Source organism: Suncus etruscus, chromosome 9 (genome assembly GCF_024139225.1).
Source record: "Suncus etruscus isolate mSunEtr1 chromosome 9, mSunEtr1.pri.cur, whole genome shotgun sequence".
NCBI classification, from domain to species: Eukaryota; Metazoa; Chordata; class Mammalia; order Eulipotyphla; family Soricidae; genus Suncus; species Suncus etruscus.
In genome coordinates, this window is record NC_064856.1 from 37,573,863 (window position 1) to 37,598,723 (window position 24,861).

The 24,861-nt window shown below is 35.8% G+C and overlaps 1 protein-coding gene across 1 annotated transcript in view; it reads right to left on the reverse strand.

The window, feature by feature from the left end:
* TMEM135 (transmembrane protein 135) overlaps positions 1–24,861 on the reverse strand; it is a 163,869-nt gene that overhangs the window by 128,324 nt on the left and 10,684 nt on the right. The window contains exons 2-4 of the mRNA XM_049780052.1: positions 18,793–18,920; positions 16,007–16,099; positions 11,129–11,162 (exon numbers count right to left, since the gene is read on the reverse strand). Coding sequence (XP_049636009.1) covers positions 11,129–11,162; positions 16,007–16,099; positions 18,793–18,920 — 255 coding nt within the window. The remainder of the gene's footprint in view (positions 1–11,128; positions 11,163–16,006; positions 16,100–18,792; positions 18,921–24,861) is intronic.

Here is a 24,861-nt window from a genome sequence, read left to right on the forward strand (position 1 = left end):
GTAATAAACACAAAATAAACTGTGTCTGCTGTCCTGGTCGTGATAACTTTTTATTGCTACCTCAGCTTTCAGATGTCAAAATAATGACTTCCACATTCTGATTAAAAAGAAAATTGAAGACATATGTTAGAAAAGCACAGACTTTAATATCACTGTTTTCTAAGATTAAACACAAAATAAATGTTTATAGACTAATATTTATCCTGATAAATTCTATCAATGTAACATCAAAAATAATGTAGAACTATACATTTCAAACCAGGTCTACAGTACAGAACTGAAAACTACAAAACACCCATTCACAAGTACATTGACCATAGAGAGATATAAGCTACAGAGTCAATCTTAATCGATCTTGTTCAGATTAAAAGTTTTTATAAGATTATTTTACATCTTTAAGCAAATCAAGAGTATCTAATTTTGCTATGTCCAATAAACCATGATTTGTTACATAAATTATGACAATGTGTTATATACATCTATTAAATATTAAGTAAATTAAGACTGTTTCCTAAATATATTTAGATTAAATTTCATTAAATAATTTATTCAATAACAAATTTACTTATTTTTGGGGGGTTTGGGGGCTACACCAGGCTGTGCTGAGGTCTCACTCCTGGCTTTGCAATTTGAGACCATACCAGCTTTGCTTTTAGGAATTATTTCCAGCAGGAGTCAAATGGCCATAAGGGATGCCAGGGATCAAATACAGGTCTGCTGCAAGCAAGTCAAACAGCTTACCTATCATACTATCTCTCCGGCCCCATCAAATTTAAGTAATACAAATTTAAATATTACAGGCTGTACTCTTTTTTTCTTTGTTTTATTAAACTACTACATGTATAAAACTTTCTGGAAGGGACACATCCAGTGGCTATTCTGGTACTGCTTGAAAGACCATATAGTACTAGAGATCAAACCCACACTTCCTGCATGTTTGCTTACAAACCTTGCACTCAGCCCTCAGAGCTAACTCTCCAGTCAGTTTTAAAAATGAAAACTAAGGAATTGAGAAGAAAATTCAGGAGGGAAAACATATTATCAAACATATTTGAGGCCTGAATTCCATCTCATGTATGGCTGCCAGTAAACCTAACCCTACTACCAACATTTTGGACCTGTACCCCACCCCATAAGCACTTTACCTAAGCCTGGAGCACTGGGAGTGATCTTTATGCAAACACCATCATGTATGATCCTTATTTTGTAAAAATTAAATGAATAAAAGAGAACATTTTGATTTCAAATGAAGCCTCTTTAAAATATTCCCCCAAAAGCTAAATCATGAAGATATTAGAATTCTGGTGGGAATCTTGCACTAGTGAAGGGGGTGTTCTTTACATGACTGTAATCATACAACTGCAATCATGTTTGTAATCACAGTGTTTAAATAAAGATAATTTAACAATAAAAAAAAAAAAGAATTCTGAGGGCCCGGAGAGATAGCACAGCAGCGTTTGCCTTGCAAGCAGCCGATCCAGGACCTAAGGTGGTTGGTTCGAATCCCGGTGTCCCATATGGTCCCCCGTGCCTGCCAGGAGCTATTTCTGAGCAGCCAGGAGTAACCCCTGAGCACTGCTGGGTGTGGCCCAAAAACCAAAAAAAAAAAAAAGAGAGAATTCTGAACATTTTTTAATAAATTTTTATTGTGATCGAAATATAATACAAGTCTTTCACAGAATTATTTATGGTACATAGTGACAATGAATGAAGAGCATTCCCACCACCAGTATTGTCCTCCCTCCACCCCTGTTCTCAGCATGTATTCCATATCTCCCTCCTTTACCCCCCAGAATACTAGTGTAACTGGTCTCCACTTTACAGTTTGTTGTGAATTCTGAACATTTCTAAATTTAACTACCTACCTAATATCAGCTAGATGATTTAAAAAATTATTTTAAAATTGTAGTGTTACAGCCAGAGCAGTCATAGAGCAGGAAGAGTGCTTGTTTTGCATATGGTCAACCTGGGTTTGATTTCCCAGTACTCCACCAGGATTGATTACTGAGCTCAGAGCCAAAAGTAATCCCTGGGCACCACAGGTTGTGGCAAAAAAATTTTTCAGTTACAACTAATTCACTAAATTGCACAATTTAAAAGCTTCAAAGGTGGTTCGAATAGTGATATAATCCATAATTATATGGTTATATGGTCAATTTCTCCCTTAAGTCTGTAGTATTTGTGTGGTTACAACTAGCTGTATTCTATTTCCATCTGTTTTCTTTGAAATTCCATTCATTCTGAAAGTCCTAATGGCTATATATAATTGAATTATAATATTCACTGATTCCACCACTCTGTATCTTTTGTTTTAATGCTGTTTTGTCATTGTTGTAGTAGGAATAGGTTACTGAGCGCTCATCACGGCAATACCTAGCACCACTAAGGATCCATGTGGTGCGAAGAATCAAATATAAATCAAATCACACAAGCAAGGCACATTTCTGGCCCACTTCCTGGATTTTGATAGTGGAATTTAATACATCTATATTTTAAGCAGTTATTAACAGGCAATGACTTTACTATCTTTTTAGCCCAGGATCTTTTGCAGTTTTCATGTTTCTATATATACATCTTGCTGTCTTCCTTCCTGAATTAATGATATTCTATATTGTTTGGGTTTTTTCTTAATTTCTCTATATATTTTTGCATATCACTTATAGGTTTTGATAGTTTTGGTATGAATTATCTTCTAACTTTTATTTAGCTACCATGAAAATCACAAAGTTAGTCATGATTGGGATTTAGGTATACAATGATCTAACATCAATCCCTTCAGCAGTGCCCACTGTCAACTTAAGTTTTTGCTTTGTGATTACCTCATAACTTACAATTTTTCTTAACTGGTAACAAATCATACACAGGAATTAAATGCTCAGCTATCGCTGTTTGCCTGTTTGTTTTTTGAGGAGACCACACCTGGCAGTACTCAGGGTTTAGTCCTGACTCTGCACTCAGGAATCACTTTGGCAGGATCAAGGGAACATATAGGATACTCAAACCAAGTTCAATTGTATACAAAGCTCAACTCATTGTACTATAGCTACAGTCAGATAGTTAGAGCTACTTTAAAGCTATATTCTAGAATAAACTATGCTAAAACTAAAATTTGCTTGTTCTTTGAGTCCATTGCTAAACTTCTCAACATGTCATATTTTTCCCCGATTTCACTGAAGTGGCTTCTGCATGTACTTAAAAACTTATTTTAAAAATGATTAAAAAAAAGGGGGGGGGGAGAGATGGCACGGAGGTAGCGCATTTGCTTCGTAATGCAGAAGGTCTATGGTTCGAATCCCGGCATCCCATATGGTCCTCTGAGCCTGCCAGGAGGGATTTCTGAGCGTAGAGCCAGGAGAAACCCCTGAGCACTGCCAGGTGTGGCCCAAAAACCAAAAATAAAATAAAATAAAAAATGATAAAAAAAAAATTGGAGCTCTCCGTTTGTGTGAAATGTAATTGGAAAATTAGCTTCCTGTGACAGTTTTGGTTTTCACTGATTATCATGTTCACATTTGAAGAAGTCATTGCCTTCTATTTTATTAAGTAGACTTCTTTTTTATTATGTATTCTTTTGTTGTTGTTGTTAGGAGAGGTTTGTACAACCCAGCAATGCTCAGGAAACACTCCTAGATCTGTATATAGGAATCACTCTTGGAAGTGCTTGGAGAACCACATTCAGTGTCAGGATCTAGGTAGGTAATATGCAAGGCGAATGCCTTAACTAATTTACTCTCCCAGCTCCACTTCCAATTTTTTTAACTGATGTTCTTTTCAACTTTGCTAAATATTCTGATATTCTCAGACCTTTAATATTAGTATACCTGCCCCACTCTTTTGCTTTCTTCTTCTGACAGAACTCCCTTTTTTTAATTGATACTGATTCATAACAAATATTTGTACTCTTGGTGCTGTGCACCAAAGTTGTATACCACCTCACCACCAATGTACCAAAAATACAACAAAGACTTATATCCAACAACAAGCTATAGCAAAAATCCAACAACAACTTATATCACTTCTTCCTTTCCTGCTCCCCGATTCCCTCACTCTCTTGGTTATTTCAATTCTGTTGTCAGAGTACCAGGGTTTATTTTCCATTGTCTAGGCATTTTCATGATCAAGTGCTATTTCTCAATCTCCCTCTGTCTTCCTATGACTTATTTCAGTTGGCACCCTCTATATTCATCCAAATCGTAGCTAAAGGTAGAATTTCGTCTTTCTTAATGCTGAGTAGTTATTATATGATATCCAAATATACCACAATTCTTTGTCCATTCATCTCTGATAGACATGGGGATTTAACTTTGCTGTATAAAATCAAACACATCAACAGGATGTTGTATGATATTGGTCAAACTGTGTTACTTCTATGCTTCAATCATCCCAGTTGTAAAATGGTAATATACTAGTTTATAATATTTCTAAAATATTTAAATATAACATATTACATATATATTTATATTATATAAATTATAAATATAATATTTATAATAGTTACCTACCACAGAGCAAGACCACAAAATTATGATAAAATTTATATAAAATTCATATGAACATTAAGTAGAAATTTAAAAATAATCAGAATTAACACCAAATCTAAAGCCAAGGACAACAGAATCGACATCCAATCTACAACATGCTAGACACAAAGGGGACCACTTATACTAACAACCCGGGGGGTAAAGGTGGGGGATATGGGATGCATGCTGGGAACGGGTGGAAGAAGGACAGCATTGGTGGTGAGAAGGCCCCTGATTCAATGTTACTATGTACCTAAAAAATTACTGTGAAAGATTTGTAATCTACTTTGGTCAAAATAAAAATTAAAAAGAAAAAATAATTTATATAAAACTTACTAGAAAATTGTTTTTGTACAGTGTAATTCTCATATCAAAAGGTTTTAATTTTTCTAAGTCTCATTTATCTGTTTTTTTATTCATTTAATGTCATATGTAAACTCAATGTGAAAACTAAGATCATAAGCTTTTCTCCTGATTTTCTTTTTCTAGACCTTTTTATAATTATGTTTTGCATCATCACCAGTGATCTATGTATTTTATTTTGGACACCATAGTTTACAAAATTAGTAGGGTTTCATAAATGAAAAATTTCTAGCACCAACGACTACACCCAAGTGCCCACTTCCCTCCACCATACTTCCCAATATCCCTCCCACTCTTGGAAAGCTTCCTATTGAAAAGACCTTCTCAGTTTGGGTTGCCACTGGGCATTTATTATTCCCCTACAAGGATTCTTAATATCCCACATATGACAGAAATCATACTCTGTATCTCTCCTAAATAACTTCAGTCAGCATGGTATTCTTCAGCTCCATTCACGTAGCATCAAATTTCATAATTTTATATTTCCTTACAGCACAATAGTAGTCCATTGCATATATGTACTATATTTTCTTAATCCAGTCACCTTTCCTTAGAAACTTAGGTTGTTTCAATATTTTAGCTATTGTGAATAGCTAACAGATTAATACTGTGAATAGTTAATAGATGAACTTACAAATGTCTTTTCTGAACAGAATTTAGATGCCCAGAGTGAAATTGCTCAGTCATATGAAAGTTCTATATCCCATCATTGTTTTGAGATATATTTTCTTGACAATATGCAATACAGAGCATATCTTCCATATTTTAACTTCTTATATATTTCAAAAAAGAAACAAAATTGTTGGTTTGTTTTTTGCTTTTTTTTTATCCCGGGGGTGGGGGTGCAGCGGCAATGCAGATACCCACTCAAATTATTGACCCAACTTCTGAGGTCTTTATATTTTATATCTGTGAACCAATGGGAGTAGGAAACGAGCTTGATATTTCATAGTCTAATTTTTAATTTAAATAAAGAATCATGGCTTACAAAGTTATTAACAGTTGAGTATTTTTGCATATAATATTTCAACCAACCACACGAAAGTGTCAAATTCCATAACCAGTGATCCCAAACCACCATCTCCCACCCACCCTTCCAACCAATGGCCCTCACTAATCCCCCTGCCATCTTGGCAGGAATATCAAAATTCCATGGATTCAGCCTAGATCTCATTTTCAATGTTATTGAGTGAGTCTGTGATTTGGATATATGGTTATATCACTCTCACACATCCCCAATATAAGACACCTAGACCACTTACTTTTCTCATATATTTCCTTCCCACCTAATTTCTTTTCTTCTCTCACTTTTCCTACTCAAGCTGTAGAGTCAAGGGTGATGTACACATCATCGATTACTATATTACATTTCCTAATACAGCTACTATTTTGTTTACCACAGATAAGGGAGATCAACCAGTATTTGTTTGTTTGTTTTTTTCTGGCTTACTGAGCAAAACATGTTATCTTGCAACATGTTATCTTCCAACCAGGTTGCAGCAAATTTCAATGTTCCTTAAAGGTGCAAAGTATTCCACTGTGTATGTGTATACCACATCTTCAAAACCTGTTCTCATTGGATATCTAGGTATTTGATCCACTTTGAACTAACTTTTGCATAAGGTGTGAGATATGGACCAAATTTTAAATTCTTACATGCAGTTATTCAGTTTTTCCAGCACCATTTCTTGAAGAAGTTATCTTCACTATGTCAGGTCCTTTATCAAAACATACATATACACACATACACACACACACACACACACACACAAACACACACACATGTGTGTGTGTGTGTGGTTTTGTCACTAGGGATTCAATTCAGACCTACAGATCAGAGCGCCTTTGTGTATTATAGTACCAGCCTGTTTTAATTCCTATAGGTTTAGAATACATTTCTAAATAAGATTGACATTGGGAATTACTGGCGCTGGATCATGAGTAGCAGAAACAAATGTATTATAAGCAAATACGTAATATGTGGTCTTTAAATAATGATATTAAATATTATTTTAAAAAAGATACTGGCAGGGGCCGGGCGGTGGTGCTGGAGGTAAGGTGCCTGCCTTGCCTGCGCTAGCCTAGGACGGACCGCGGTTCGATCCCCCGGCGTCCCATATGGTCCCCCAAGAAGCCAGGAGCAACTTCTGAGCGCATAGCCAGGAGTAACCCCTGAGCGTCACAGGGTGTGGCCCAAAAACCAAAAAAAAAAAAAAAAAAAGATACTGGCTGTGGGTTTATTCTAGATGGCCCACACTATCTTGAAGAAAGATCCCTCCCCTCCAATTTCATTAGGATTTTTATCATAAATGGATGAAGAAGCTTTCTCTACATTGAATCAAATGATCTTCTTATCCTTATTTTTTCTTTTACTAATGTGGATTGATTCACATAGCTGGACACATCTTTGCATCCCTGATATGAATCCCACATAAAAGTGGTATATTTTTTTCATTTGTTATTGGATTCAATTAGCTACTATTCTGTTAAGGATTTTGGCATTGATGCTCATATGAGATTAGTCTGAAATTATCTTTTCTAAAAATGTCTCTGTCTGCTTTGGGTAATAGTGTAATGTTAATTTCAGAGGTTTTAAGAAAGATTCTCTCTTGCTGCATTAAGTAGTATCTGTTTGTGTTTTAATTTTAACATTTTGATTACTATGTGTCTTGCTGTTGTTTTGTTTCAGTTTATTTTGTTTGGTACTCTTTGGACTCCTTGCAATCAAGATTTTTATTTTGTATCTAATTCTAGCGCCTCCAACACCCAATTTGACCTAGACTGAGGTCAACAAAGAAAGTTTGTGGAATAAAAGAATAAATGGGTCTATGTATATTTTCAGTAAAATAGGAACTGGGTAAAGCCATGTGTGAACTTCAAGACTAATATGAGAGTAAGACATAATTCAGCACAGAGGGGGGAAATATCTAGAAAATTGAAATAGTAATTAAGGAAGGGTCAGAGAAAAATTAGTCCCAGAAAACAGAATTATAGATATGGTAAGACTCAAGATGCAAAAATAAAAAAGGAAGGAAGGAAGGAAGGAAGGAAGGAAGGAAGGAAGGAAGGAAGGAAGGAAGGAAGGAAGGAAGGAAGGAAGGAAGGAAGGAAGGAAGGAAGGAAGGAAGGAAGGAAGGAAGGAAGAAGGGAGGGAGGGAGGGAAGGAGGGAGGGAGGGAAGGAGGGAGGAAAGGAGGAAGGGAGGAAGGAAGGAAGGAAGGAAGGAAGGAAGGAAGGAAGGAAGGAAGGAAGGAAGGAAGGAAGGAAGGAAGGAAGGAAGGAAGGAAGGAAGGAAGGGAGAGAGAGAGAGAAAGAAAGAAAGAAAGAGAGAAAGAAAGAGAGAAAGAAAAGAAAGAAAGAAAGAGAGAAAGAAAGAAAGAAAGAAAGAAAGAAAGAAAGAAAGAAAGAAAGAAAGAAAGAAAGAAAGAAAGAAAGAAAGAAAGAAAGAAAGAAAGAAAGAAAGAAAGAAAGAAAGAAAGAAAGAAAGAAAGAAAGAAAGAAAGAAAGAAAGAAAGAAAGAAAGAAAGAAAAGAAAGAAAGGCAAGATATTAACTACAGAAAAAAACAAAACTAATAATCTGATGACAGACTGAGTCCTGATCAAACTATTTTGCCACAATAAAAATGTCTACATCCCAAGTGAATAGGAATGATATTGGGTTCACTTGATAAAAAGGGGATATAGTTTAAAATTGCGTTTAACAATTCATTTCATTTCTATAGCATTTAACATTTTTCTGTACCTTGTGCTAGTCACTGTGCTTTATGCTGGTAGAGGTGTGTGTGAAAGAGAGTGAGAGAGTGAGAGAGAGAGAGAGAGAGAGAGAGAGAGAGAGAGAGAGAGAGAGAGATTTGAAAGCCAGTGAAATAATAAAAAGATGAGAAACTGGATTTGATCCCTGGCACCAATAAAAGTGAACTAAAAAAAAAAGATAGCCTAAAAAGTTAAAACAGAATGATAAAACTTTCCAACAAGTATCTTTACTTTGTTTTCTGCTTTTGGGGCCACACCCGGTAACACTCAGGGGTTACTCCTAGCTATGCACTCAGAAATTGCTCCTGGCTTGGGGGACCATAAGGGACTCCAGTCCGTCCTAGGTTAGCACATGCAAGGCAAACCCCTACCGCTTGCGCCACTGCTCCGGCCCCTCCAACAAGTATCTTTAGGAATTCTTCAAAGCGCAACTTTAAAATAAAAATAATTTAAAATAAAATAAAATATTCAGCCTTAAAATCTAAACTCACCTAAATAATTGTTATCATTGGGAAAGGAAGGAGAAAAGGAGTTTCTGAGATTTTGTTGTTTTGTAATACTAAGCATCAAACGTAGGGTCTCACATATGCCAGGCCTAACAACAACCAAATATCTACATCTCTGGCACCTAATTATAGTTTATGTAATATGGCTGCAATGTTCATAGTATTGATATATCTGTTATTGTACAAATGCACATGACCCTCCACTACTGCCCTATGTTGCCTCCCTAAACTATTAGCATGTATTTATAAAATACCTACTATATATAAACCAAATTGAGGCTCTCATTATACAATAATAAAGTGAAAAAAAAAGGTCCCTGACCTCTTTATTAAGTAAAGAAATGAATTTCAAGACTAATGTGAAGGGATTTTCTCAGGTAAAAAAAAAAAAAATAGTCCCAATTTCTGTGATGTCATATGGTTTCCATCTTATTGTAATTAAAGATGCTTTAAGTTTTTTATCATATATTCATCTTTGTTCAGATGCTCAACAATCAACATTATCTGTATAAAAACATTAGGATAACTATTCTTTGACCAAACGAACAACACATCTCACACAGAACTATTTGATGTTGTTATAGTTCCAGCAATACTACAATTTCAATTACCGTATTTCAATCTTTTAGTACTTTATAGTACTATAGAAAGTGCTTTATAGTAGTTTCAATTTTTTCAAATAATATTTATACTATGACTTTTACTAGTCACCAAACTAGAACAAAGTCTCTTTTTCTCTCTCTCACACAAAGCGCAGGAAAATCTTAAATGTTATCAAATGAAATGAACTGTTAAACATAATAATAGAATATATCCTCCTATTAAAGAATGTTAGCAAACTATCTCATAATTTCTTTGTTGAAGACTATAATGATTCTCATCATTTATGTTAAACTATAAACATTTATGTCATATAAATATGATCTTAAAATATGAATTTGGCAATAAATTCATAAAATATTGCTTATTTACCACAAAGAATATCATACTCAACATCAATTTTATTTCTATCATTTTAGAAATATGGAAGCTTAGGAACTAACTACATAAAAAATGGGGGCAAAAGAGATAGCACAGGGATTAAGGCACTTGCTTTGAACATAGACAACCAAAATTCAATCACTGGCACTGCAATATGATGCAAGCACTGCCAAAAGGGATCCCCAAACAGAAGAGTAAGTTCTAAGCATAGCTCTGTGTTTCCCAAAAACATAAATTGAAAGCTAGAATTGGTGCTGTCTGACAATATACAATATAAAGCTCATTATTCCCTGTAAGAAATAGTAATAACAGCAGAATATTAAATAAAATTTAAGATATATAAAAACACTGGCCATAGTAATAATTCGATGGGTAGGGTACTTGCCTTGCCTTGTATGAAGCTGTAATGTAATGTAATGTAATTCGTAGCATCCCATATTGTCCCCTAACATTTACCAGGAGTGATCCCTGAACAGTCAGGAGTAAGCCCTGAGCACTGCAGTGTTTACACCACTCCCCAAAAAAGATAGAAATGCAAATAATAGGTACAGATTATATCATAAAGATATAAGTCTAAAGAAAACAAAATCATATAGAACAGAAGTAATTTTTACCTGAAGTAAAAATCAAATAATTTTATATAAGAACATATCATCTCTCAAGTTTCTTTTAAACATTTACATTTACCCATTAAAACAGAATAAAAATTATCTTAACTTAGGTAAGTTTTGTTGATTTGGTTGTGTAGAGCCAGATATTTTTTAGCAGGGGCCATATCTGGTGGTGTAGGGGTAAAGAAGATAGAATACCAAGACAGAAATCAAGGCTTGCTCAAGCTAGACATATATTCAACCACTTAAGCTATGTCTCCAGTCAGTCCTTAAAGGAATTTTTTTTAAAAAAAGTAAAAGGACTGGGCCTAGGGATTTAGTTCAACAGCAGAATACTTGCCTTGTACATATAAGACTCTGTATTCAAACCCCAAAGAAAAAAAAAATTACTTACCAAATTGGCCATATAAATTGTGAGCAATCCTCTCCTGCAAATATTTTTTAAAAGAGATATAATGAGAAAAGCATTAATTTGACTCAATAATATCATATTTAATCAATCAAAATAATTAATAAGCTGTTTTCAAGCTCTTTAGCAGATTAAAATATTTTATAATAAACAGTTTGGGGGCTGGACAGATTGTGCAGCGGTAGGGCACTTGCCTTGCAAGCAGCCTATCCAGGACGGATGGTGGTTTGAATCCCAGCATCCCATATGGTCCCCCATGCCAGGAGCAACTCTGAGCACAGAGCCAGAAGTAACTCCTGAGCACTGCCAGTTGTGACCCAAAAAATAAAAAAATACAAAAAAAAAAAAAAAGAAAGAAAGAAAAGAAATGAAAAAGAAACCAGTCTGGTGGTCATTAGTTAAAATTCTTTAAATTATCACTTTGTAAGATGATCTTGTTGGGGAATGGGAGAGCCTTGGGACTATATCTGGCAACACTCAAGAATCACTGTTGGTAGTGAGCAAGAGGCTATATGGTGCTAGAGATCCAACCTGGGCCTCCCACATTATATGCATACATTTGGTCCTTTGAACTCTCTCAGGGCTTCCCCAGTAACTGTTAATTATGCTTAGGCTGTCACCATTTCATAATGTCTTCTAATTATTTAACTATTATTGTATACAACTAAAATTAAGATAATGCTATATGTCGACTACAACTCTATAAAAATTACTACTGGCAAGGCTAAAAAGATAATACATTAATTACATTAAGACATTTGCTTTGCATTTTACCTACCCTGATTCAATCCCTACCACTGTATTTGGTACCCTACAGCACTGCCAGAGGTCACTCCTGAGCACAGAAGAAAGAATAGTCCCTAAGCACTGCTGGATATGACTTAAAACCAATGAAAAAATAAAAAACAACTACATGATTAAGAACATTAAGAAAGTACAATAGGAACAGTGTAACTTCTAAGATATAAAAGTTTGTGTACTCTAAATATAAAGAAAAATTCTATTTAAAAAAGTGTAAGTTCCTAAACATTATAATCATTAATTAATCCCAAACATTACTAAGTTATGCTGTTTAATCATCTCAGAAAAACTTTCAAGGTTTTCATCTCACTTTATGAGTATAAAAATGCTTTTTTAGCATAAAAGAAAAACTTCCAGACAAAAGTAAAATTTTATCATATATAATAGATAAATTTTGTTTTGTTTTGTTTTGGGGCCACACCCGGCGGTGCTCAGGGGTTACTCCTGGCTGTCTGCTCAGAAGTAGCTCCTGGCAGGCACGAGGACCATATGGGACACCGGGATTCGAACCAACCACCTTTGGTCCTGGATCGGCTGCTTGCAAGGCAAACGCCGCTGTGCTATCTCTCCAGGCCCTGATAAGTAAGTTTTTTAGAGGGCTGAAAAGCAATTTAGCTTTTGTCCTCTGAAAATAATGATAAATACCATTAAAGATGTCAAAAGTTATAGCATAAAAAAATAGTATTCCTTTATTCACATATTGTGTAGTTCATTCATTTTTGTGATACATACGAGGAGCTTCCTAACCACCACAATGTTTCCAAACAATTCAACCCATGGTATTTATAGAATAATGTGAAGTGTTTTTCTATTTAATCTTTGTGCATGTGCATTTGAGTATCCTATAATTTTAACTTATCTAAACTAATATTAAATATCAAATTCCATAGCATTCTACAAACAAAATCCATCAGAATACAAATTTCTTTCTGAATCACAAACAAAGCACTTTCTAGCAAAAGAAAAAGAAAACTAGATCTTAACAGCCCACCTATGGATGAACTAGATGTTAGCAATGTTCCCTGCTGAGTTACTATGATCACAGTTCTTTGTGACACAAATTTTTTAAGCAACCCTGGAAACAACTTAAAAGATTTCAAAGAACCCCACAGTGAGGCGATTAAGATTTAAAGCTGTCCTCTTCTTAGATGTAGGCACTATCCAGCAATGCTTGATGAAAGAAGAGGAAAACACTATGAAAAAAGAGTGGATGGGGCTGAAAGGGCTTTGCCTTGCATGAGTTAACCTAGGATGAACCGTGGTTCGATCCCCTGGCGTCCCATATGGTCCCCCAAGCCAGGAGTGATTTCTGAGCACAAAACCAGGAGTAACCCCTGAGAGTCACCGGGTGTGCCCCCCCCCCAAAAAAGAAAAGAAAAATTAGTGGATGGGTAGATGGATGGATGGATGGATGGATGGATGGATGGATGGATGGATGGATGGATGGATGGATGGATGGATGGATGGATGGATAGATGGATGGATGGATAGATGGGGAGGAAATAGATGGAGGGTGGGGGTGGGTGGGTGGGTGGATGGATGGATGGATGGATGGATGGTGGACAGACTAATAATGCATGCATGGATTGAAGGAAAAAAGAGAAGTACAAAAGTTAAAGCAATACATTTATGAATATAGGCAGATCTTCATCTACCTATGTATAAACACACCCATTATATTTGTTTACTTACATACAAACATGTGTGTACATGTTTACATGTGTGCTCACATTTCAATCCTTTCTAATGATCTAATAATGATTAGATAATGTTTGCCCAGGTATTCCTTTCAACATTTTGTTAAAAGTAAGCAAATAACCTTTAAAACTATTTTCCTATTATTCAACTGCTAAAATTAAATAACAGGTCTAAAATCATCTTTTAAATTTGATATAGGGGGCTGGAGCAATAGCACAGCCTTAGGGCACTTGCATTGCATGCAGCCGACTTAAGACCGGATCCCCAACATCCCATATGGCCCGATAGCCTGCCATAAGCAGTTTCTAAACATAGAACCAGGAGTAACCCTGAGTGCCGCCAGGTGTGACCCAAAACCAAAAATAAATAAATAAGGAAGGAAGGAAGGAAGGAAGGAAGGAGGGAGGGAGGGAGGGAGGGAGGGAGGGAGGGAGGGAGGGAGGGAGGGAGGAAGGAAGGAAGGAAGGAAGGAAGGAAGGAAGGAAGGAAGGAAGGAAGGAAGGAAGGAAGGAAGGAAGGAAGGAAGGAAGGAAGGTGAAATAAATTTGATATAGTGTAACTTTTGAAGTCTTATTTCAAAAACTGTTATTAACATTTATAAAAACTGACCAGTTATACCTCAATAACTTTCTCAACCATACAGCTGATAAAAAATTAATAATAAAACGATGTAATACTATTGTTATGTGTCAGATATTGCTTTAAGTACCTTATACATATTACCTCAGTTATTCCCTTTTTATATTCTTTTTTTTTTTTTTTTTTGTGGTTTTTTGGGTCACACCTGGCAGTGCTCAGGGGTTATTCCTGGCTCCAGGCTCAGAAATTGCTCCTGGCAGGCACAGGGGACCATATGGAGCGCCGGGATTCGAACCGATGACCTCCTGCATGAAAGGCAAACGCCTTACCTCCATGCTATCTCTCCGGCCCCCCTTTTTATATTCTTTTTTAAAAATTTTTTCCTGGGGCCGGGCAGTGGCGCTAAAGGTAAGATGCCTGCCTTGCCTGCGCTAGCCTTGGACGGACTGCGGTTTGATCCCCCGGTGTCCCATATGGTCCCCCAAGCCAGGAGCAACTTCTGAGCACATAGCCAGGAGTAACCCCTGAGCGTTACCGGGTGTGGCCCAAAAACCAAAAAAAAAAAAAAAATTTTTTTTCCTTGCCAAGTCCCTTGACACAGCTATAGGACAGTTACAAAATGGCATCAATGCATTTGTGCCTTTCCGTGTAAGGACCTCACAGTTGGTTCAGGACATTTGGGGCTAGAGAGATAATACAGCAGGTAGGGTGCTTGCCTTAAATGCAGTCAACCCAGGCCCAGAGAGATAGCACAGCGACGTTTGCCTTGCAAGCAGCCAATCCAGGACCAAAGGTGGTTGGTTCGAATCCCGGTGTCCCATATGGTCCCCCGTGCCTGCCAGGAGCTATTTCTGAGCAGACAGCCAGGAGTAACCCCTGAGCACCGCCGGGTGTGGCCCAGAAATAAAAACAAAAAAAAAAAAAAAAAAAATGCAGTCAACCCAGGTTTGAATAATTCCTGAATGCAGTGCCAGAAGTAAGCATGAACATCACTGGGTGTGGCCAAAAAAGTACATAATATTAAAAATAATAATAATCACTCATTTGAGCCAGGTAGATATAGCTCAGAGTATACTGCAAGCCTCTGCATTTGATCTCCATCAAATGCACCCAAGCACAGCTAGCTTCAGCCAAAAAAGGCCCTCCAAGCATCACTGTGCCCCACTAGACCCCAGCACTAAACAATAAAGTTCTGATGAGAGTAACCCTGAAGCTCCTGAACATTGCTTATGGATCCTAAATTAAATTAAATTAAAAGTAAAAGTAAAATAACAGCATAACATAAAATAACATTAAAATAACAAAATTATATAGCATATAACATAAAGTAAAATAAAATGAAAAATAACAGATTTAGCAGGTCATTCAATGACCCTGAAATAAAGTAGAGAACTACATAATAGAAAATTTTTAATTATTAACATAATACTAACAGAACTTATAATTGGGGGGGGGGTCACACCCGGCAGTACTCAGGGGTTACTCCTGGCTCCATGCTCGGAAATCATTCCTGGCAGGCTCAGGGGACCACATGGGATGCCGGGATTTGAACCACCGTCCCTCTGCATGCAGGGCAAATGCCCTACCTCCATGCTATGTCTCCAACCCCAAAGGTTTAATAAATATTAATATAAAATGTTAATATAAAATTTAAATTCATATCAATATTAAAGAGTATAATAAATATGTAAAAAAACTCATCCCAAGATTACAAAATGATAAGCAAGAAAATTACAGTTTAGTAGATAATATTTATACTAATTATGTAGAAATGTAAATTTTTACCTGCTTTTTCTTTCAATTAGAATGGCAACATAAGATGCAGGCAAAGCAGCACCAAAGCCAGGACTCCATGAGTAAAATTTTCCAAGTATCTTCCTGAAATTCAAATGATTGTATAAAATTTTCAGTTGGTTGTTTTAACTACTACTAATACAAGCCCCAGTTCTCAGTCTGCCCTCAAATTCAACATGCCTAAAGTGTCCAAACTTATTCTCTCCTGTAGCACCATTAACTTTTTCTTCTCTTTTTTCCTAGATTAATGACAGGTATAATACTTGCCTTTCCTTCACCCTCATCCGATAAATTAAATAATCCCCTTAAAGTTTTCTGCATATAACTTATCTATCATACTTTTTCATGAATCCACTATCCCAGCATATTTATCCTGTAGTCAAAAATTTCATATTGCTATAAAAACTACAGAAAACATTTACCAGAACAAAGTATATACAACACAATCAAAAACTATTAGCTGTTATTACTATTATAATCATATGGCAGTAAAGCATGTACATTATAAAGCAAACCTATATGAGACAAACAAAAATATTCAATTTTTTTTCATTCTTTGCTTCTATAACCTGTGATCACTTTTCTTTTTTTTTTTTTTTTTTTTTTGTGGTTTTTGGGTCACACCCGGCAGTGCTCAGGGGTTATTCCTGGCTCCGTGCTCAGAAATTGTTCCTGGCAGGCACGGGGGACCATATGGGACGCCGGGATTCGAACCGATGACCTTCTGCATGAAAGGCAAACGCCTTACCTCCATGCTATCTCTCCGGCCCCCACTTTTCTTAATAGTACTTACTAAAGCATTTTAAAATTATATATGTATATCATTTTATTTATTAGAATATATCCCTTAAAGGAGTGATTCATAGAACTCATAATGAGAACTAGTTTCTGGGTTTTTCATTTTTAAAAACAAAAATATTAGAAAGACACTATGTTCCAAGGAACAAAAGAAGCAACACATAAAAATTACAAATGACCTTAAACAAAATCAGCCAATAGAAACATGGTACATACATATATATATCCACACACAAAGAAATAACTACATTGTAAAATTAACTTATTAAGTTAGAAAATATACTGCATTTTATAAAAATGATAATTCTGAAACAGATATCAAAAATTTCTTGGAAAGATTGGAAGATATAAAATCACCCCAGGGCATAAAGTCAGCAAGCAGGCATTCTACTTTCTTTATAATAATTTCTTTTTCCACATCTTATTAAACAGATGCACAGAAAAATATATTGTAATAGCAGTGTATTATCATTTTTAATGAAATTATCTTACCTTAATTTTTTAGTTTTCACATATATTAGAAACTTTCTAAAGAATATGTTACACAGATCTTCAAGTCAATTTAATAGCATGATTTCCTTAGCAGTATAAACCTTATCAATTATTTTCTACATTATCTTATGAATAATAAGGGTTAATGTTCTGAGAGAAAAAATATTTGTAAACTATTTTTGTAATTCAAATATACCTTAACTACTTTGAGCAATACTAGCTGGATAATGCTAATATAAGAATAAAATTAAACTATTATTTTAACTTGGCAGCTATTAATTAAAACACTACTTTGGGTTTTATAATTAATTTTATTATCTGAGAGAGAGATATTGGGGCGACATACAGCAATGTTCCAAGAATATTCCTGATTCTGTCCTTAGAGATCATTCTGGCTGTACTCAGTGGACTATATGCAGTGCAAGAGTTTAAACCTGGGTCAGCTGCATGCAAGGGGAGTGCTCTATACATTCAACATTCTAATTTGGGTTTTTAAGCTAAGTAAAACAAAAATTAGGGGGCCGGGCGGTGGCGCTGGAGGTAAGGTGCCTGCCTTGCCTGCGCTAGCCTAGGACGGACCGCGGTTCGATCCCCCGGTGTCCCATATGGTCCCCCAAGAAGCCAGGAGCAACTTCTGAGGGCATAGCCAGGAGTAACCCCTGAGCGTCACAGGGTGTGGCCCAAAAACAAAAAAAAAAAAAATTAAATATCTAATAAATACATTAAAAATATCACAGCACTAAACAGACTGAACTCTAACTGAAGATGAACTATAGCAATGTACAACAAAGATAATGTAAAGAAGATGGAATCAAAGGCCAAACTGATAGGTCAGGTGCTTATCTTGCATGCACCTGCATCTGAGTTTGATCCACAGCATCGCATACTATCCCATACCTGCCAAGAGTGATCCCTGAGCCCAGAGCCAGGAGTAATCAGGACCAATGATTTCATCAGTAGCTTATATCAGGAGTGAATATTGTGTGTGATATTTATACAACTATATATCAAGTGTGATGTTATAGCTCATGCAATCTTGTATGAGCTATGTAATTGAAAAGTTAAGAAATTTGTGTTTGTTTTGCTTTATGGTTCATACCCTATGGTACTCAGGATATAGTCCTGGCTCTGTGCTCAGGAATCATGCCTGGAGGGCTCAGGCAAACATGGGAAGCCAAAGATCAAACTCAGGTCAGTCACATGCAAAGTAAACACTATCCACTGTATTATTGCTCTGGCCCCTGAAAAGTTAAATTCTTAGAAGCTGGTAAATATAGAAGGGCTTTGAACATAGAATTTGCTGTAAAATCATACTTTAAAGTTAGGTCAAGAGGTTGAAAACATGATTTAACAAGCTTTCTTTAAGATAAATTTCACAGTGAGAAAAAAATGCATGCAGTGACCTGCATGACATTTATATAAACATCTATTTGTTTCTATTTCAAGAATAAATTTGTATTACCCTCCAGTGGATTGTGAGTACCAACCTTAAAATGCAAAAGAAAGCAATATACAGGGCCCCATTTGCAGTCAGAAATGAAGCAGATTGCAGGATCTCAGGTACTAGTTTGTGTAAATAATATTCTAATTTGCGTTTCCGAAGAATTGCTGCAATCTGGAAAGAGAAAGGCTTTTTTTGTTTAATGAAATCAACTTTTTCAACTTAAGTTCACAATTATATGGATTTACTGAGTACTAATATGTAATTAAAAATTAAAGTATATATTCTACTATTTTATTGGCTTCTCTATAAAAATATAACTTCTAGGATAAATTACTTTCAGGTACTGAATATATAATGAGTAAATCATGCACCAAAATATTACAACATAGGTCAGATAATGATTAACTGTCAAATTTGTTAAAAATTTTTAAAAATAAATACCTGTAGTTCCCGAGAGAACATAATGTGTAATTCAAATTGAAATTAATGTCAAAACAGTAGCATTGGTAAGATTACTATTTGAACATTTAAGTCTGAAATGATTGTAGTATGAACAACTTGGTAATCATGGTATTATATAAAAGAAAAATGTATAAATGGCTACATTTTTCAATTACTAGAAAAGCTCAGGGATAGAAATTAATCCTGTAATTCTATTTTTCTTTTCTATATATTTTCCCAAATTGCTTTTATTCAGTCAGTTATTCAAATGTGACTACAGAGTAATAAAAATCATGCTAGGATATAATAAATAAAATATATTTATAAAATTAATAATGTGTCCCACCTAGAGTTCACTAAAAAATAGATCTTAAAATACAATTATGAAAATACAATACAGTACTTCATACTAGTATAACAGAGAAACAAGAATTAGTTCCCAGTAAAAAGGATCAGAGAAGTTCATCCAAACAGAATATCAAACTACGTGTCTTAAAGCATTTAGAATGAAAACACTCGGGGCCAGAGAGATAGCACAGTGGTAGGGCATTTGCCTTGCATGCAGCTGATTCAGGAAGAGCAATGATTTGAATCCTGGCATCCCATATGGTCCCCCAAGCCTGTCAGTAGCGAGTCCTGAGCAGAGCCAGGAGTAACCCAAAAACCAAACGAAATTTAAAAATAACAACATTTGTTAAGAGGTTTTTTTGTGTATAAATATAAAATGTTTAAAAATTAAAAATACCCGGGCTGGAGAGATAGCATGGAGGTAATGTGTTTGCCTTGCATGCAGAAGGATGGTGGTTTGAATCCCGGCATCCCATAAGGTCCTCCAGACCTGCCGGGGGCGATTTCTGAGCATAGAGCCAGCAGTAGCCCCCTGAGTACTGCCGGTGTGATCCAAAAAATAAATAAAAAATAAAAAATACCAGATATTGGAGCCAGAGAGATAGCATGGAAGTAAGGTGTTTGCCTTGCATGCAGAGGGACAGTGGTTCGAATCCCGGCATCCCATATGGTCCCCTGAGCCTGCCAGGAATGATTTCTGAGTGTAGAGCCAGGAGTAACCCCTGAGCACTGCCAGGTGTGACCCAAAAACAAACAAAAAACAAAAACAAAAACCAGATATAACTTAATAATAATACTTAGGATATAGGCAGTAAAATGGCTCAAAAAATGGGGTGCAGGCTTTGCATGCTAGAGCCCAGGATTCAATCTAAGTACTAACTTAGTAGTAAAGTACTAAGTATTTTTTTTTAATACTAAGTATTAAACACTAAAACCACCCCATCAGGCTGCCAGGAGCAGACCCCCAGTGCTGAGCTAAATGTAACCCTGAGTATCACCAGGTATGGCCCAAATTCTCTAAGAAAATCATAAAATCAAAACACGACACTAAATATTTACTGAGCATAGTATTGCTATAAGAATATGAATCAAAATATGCTCAATATAAAAAATAATTGAACAATGGTTAACAAAGCAGGAAAAATGCCCTAAAATTTTAGGGAAAACATTAGTCTGCTATACAAGTAGATAGGAGGATTCACTGAGAAGGGCATGTGATGTGAGCAAGGTTTTAAAGATAGTAGAATTCTGATATGTCATTATGAAACTCTCAAAATGCAACAGATTTTTTTTAAATAATACTAAGGTGACATGAGCAAATTGCCACAGAAGAGAATAAAGCAGATAAACAAATTAACCATTAGGGAAATACAAACTAAAACCAAAATGAAGGCCAAAGCTCAATGGATTGAGGACAGGCTTTGCATGCAGAAAGCCCAGGTTCATAACTGGATACCACCCAGTCTGATAGCAGATAGCGCAGAGTGACACCTGACCTAACCACAGAGCAGAAACAGACAGTAAGCACCTCCAGGTGTGGTAACAAACAAAAATATTAAATAAAATCATAATTAGCTGTTAGGATGGTAGATTAAAAAATATACATGTAACACCAAATACCACAAAGAATGATTGGAAATCAACTAATCATTAATGCTTGTGATATTTATGATGACTGTCAGCTTTTTGAAATTTAAACAAGCAGCTATGACAGCAATTGCGGTCTTGCAACCTAAAGAAATAGATACATAAAGCTCTATATATATTCACACAAAACCCAAACACAATAGCAATAACAACTTTAGAAGAACAAAAATGTTAAAAACAGCCCAGATGTCCTATAAGAGGCAAATCACTTTTAAAAACTGTGGTTTATCCATAAAAGCAATTTTATTCCACGATAACGTGGAACAAATTAGTAATATATGAAACAAGCTTCTAGGAATTGTTTAGGCATAATTTTAATTAGTGGGAATACTCATGATTTAAAGCAAATGAGATACAAAAAAGTTTAAAACTCCAGTTAAAGCAAGATATTCATTTTAAGACTTTACAAAGTCTGTGAAACATTTGTCTATAGAATTACAAGTGGAATTAATAGTGATAAGAGTAGTATTTTCTAAGCAATTTTGTCCCCTTATCATAAAGAATAAAAATAATTTTATGGGGCCCGGAGAGATAGCACAGTGGCGTTTGCCTTGCAAGCAGCCGATCCAGGACCAAAGGTGGTTGGTTCGAATCCCGGTGTCCCATATGGTCCCCCATGCCTGCCAGGAGTTATTTCTGAGCAGACAGCCAGAAGTAACCCCTGAGCAACGCCGCGTGTGGCCCAAAAACCAAAATAATAATAATGATAATAATAATAATAATAATTTCATTTTAAAAAATACAGCAAATTGCTAAAAACTTTAAAAAAAAGAACGAAAACAAGTTCATCCCTTGGGTCTTGGGTGAATAGTAAATAGGGGAGAGAAAGTAGAAGAATTTTCTACACACCCTGGTTGGCCAGGCACACCAATTCCAAAAGAGTAAATATTTATGATTTTACATAATAACATTCCTGAAAGACTAAATTATAGAAATAATTTAATGGCTTCTAGGGATAGAGAGGAAATGGGTAGTAACAATAGTGAGTACTGCTAGGGTAGCACAGAGCAGAGAGCCAGTACAATGGACTTTGCAAGGAGATCTACACTCACCCCTATTCCCAAGCAACTCCAGGAGGTACCCATTAACACAGAGCCAAGAATAGAAAATACTTCTTGGTGTAGACCAAGAACTAACTAAAGGTAATAAGCAAAAGGAACCTTCTAGTGATAGAAATGTTCCATATCTCAACTATATCAAAGCCAACATTAGTTATGTACTCTTATTGTGCAAAATAATATCACTGAGGAACAGGACAGAGAATATATTGTTTGTTACTACATAGTATTTACTATCTCCAAATTAAAACTTCAATTTAAAAACGAAGAAAAAGCAGTCAACTATGTAACCAAAAGACATATTAAATATCTTTAGCACCCTTAAAGTAGTCTTAAGAGGAACACAACTTAATTAACTGGAGTATACTCATCCAAAAGATTAAAAAAAAAAAAAAAAGTCCTTGTAAATGCAGTGGGCAATAATTTAGTGAACACTTTCTCACACCTGCTGGTGGCAATAGAAATCCAGGTACTCTGGAAAACTATTCGTGTCTAATGAAACTAAATATATACCTATTCGAGAATGCAATAATTATACTCCTATGAATATATATAAATAAAAAGCCTGCTTTGAGCCAGAGTGATTAGCACAGCGTTTATCTTACACAAGGCCGACTCGGGGCCAACCTGGCTTCAATCCCCAGCAACCCATATGGTCCCTCGGACCTGCCAGGAGGGATTTCTGAGCGCAGAGTCAGGAGTAACCAATGAATGCCACTGGGTGTGGACCAAAAAAAAAAAAAAAAAAAAAAAAAAGCCTGCTTATCCAGGTCAAATTCATAAATTCATAGTATTATCTTTGATTACAAATAATCAAAACTCCAAACCATAAAAGTCCATTTAAAAACTTCAAACTATCTACTAAAATCTATACATTGTACATATTTCCAACTCTGGTAATCTATTGTGAGGGACACAACCACAAAATGTGTTCAATATGCATTCATAAAATTCCAGATGAAGTCAACACAACAGAACAGCAGTAAGCACAATTCCTGAAAGATAAGAACAGAGTCCAACCTAACACAAAAGCTACAAATGAAGAGTGATATAAAACAGTAACAGGCCCCCAACTTAAAAATTTCTTTTTACAAAAATATCAACATTAAAAAACCAATAGACTAGAGTCAGAGCAATAGTAGAGAAGGTAGGAATTTGGCTGGCATGTTGCCATCCTGGGTTTAAACTCTGGCACCGCATTTGGTTTTCTGAACCCTCAAGAAGTAATCTGAACACAGAACCACAAGTAAGCCTTGAATATTTAGATATGTTCCCCCCCCCAAAAAAATAATTTAAAAAATATTGTATAGTAAGGTGATTGCCTTGCACATGAATGACTCAATGTGAAGCTCTGAGCATAACTGGGTAGAGTCAAAAGCCAAAATAAATAAATAAATAAAAATCCAGCAGAGAGTCTCAGGGAGATGGTTCAAGAGGCTGGCATACATGATTTGTACATTGGAGCCCCAGATTTGATACCCAGTATGGCATGGTTCTCCAAGCAGCCCCTGGAGGTACACTAAGTCAGAAGTAGCCTGTAAGCACTATGGCCCCAAAAAGAAATAAGAATAGAAAATCCAGCAGGATGTATGAATTTTATCTCCTGCATTTATAATTCCCCTTTATGTTTACCCAGGTAACTAAGACTAAACTCCTGCAATAAAAATGAATTCTGTACTGAGACTTCAGTCCCTGGTCATGGAGGACAAAGATAATTGGCTCTCAAAGGGAATGACCACATAATTAGTGGCCTTATTAGTACCAAACTTTAGCAGTCATTTTTAATTGAAAGTTCAATTACTAACTCTTTGAAAAGACTCTTTCCAGAGTGATTAGTTTTTAGACTATAAGGGCAATAAGGAATTACTATGTTCTACTATATTTGACCTTTCTTAGAGAATCATCAGGAATTAGTAATTTATTAAAAGTGATTATTAAAACCTCAGTACTTTGAACATTCTGGGCTAGGCAATTTGCTGTTGGAGGTTATACATGCATTATAGTATATTAACAGCATCCCTGATCTATGCTATCTAAATATAGTAGAATGCATCAAGGCGAGACAATACTAACTCCAAGTATAACCTAATATCTTCTAGTAGACTAAATTACCCTTACTAACCTAAAAGAAAACAACATTAGGGTAGAAAAGAGAGTACAGGAATTCAGGCACTTGCCGTGCATGGAGTTGACCCTACTTCGAATCACAGGCACTTCTAAGCACAGAGCTAAGATGCTAAGCACAAGGCTGTAAGAGCCCATTAGCATCAGAGAGTGATCCAAATCATCTTTCCCTCCAAAATAGATCCTTAAGAAGACAAAGCTTGAGCTGTGAGTATATTAGAGTCATATTCCAAAAGTAGTATTATTAGTATTTGGGATAATGTTGGTATAGTCTTAAGATCACATATTTGTTATTTCCACTTACTCAACATGCAAAATAATCACTTTAAACAAAATATTTTTGTACAGTGCTTTTGCCTATATCCTTCTGAGGGGAGAGAGCAGTCATACCTCGAAGTACCCAAGGCTTACTTCTGGCTCTGTGCTCAGGGATCACTCCTGATGGGACTTAAATGGTTATTGGTTTGAACCTGTGTGGGACACATTGAAGGCAA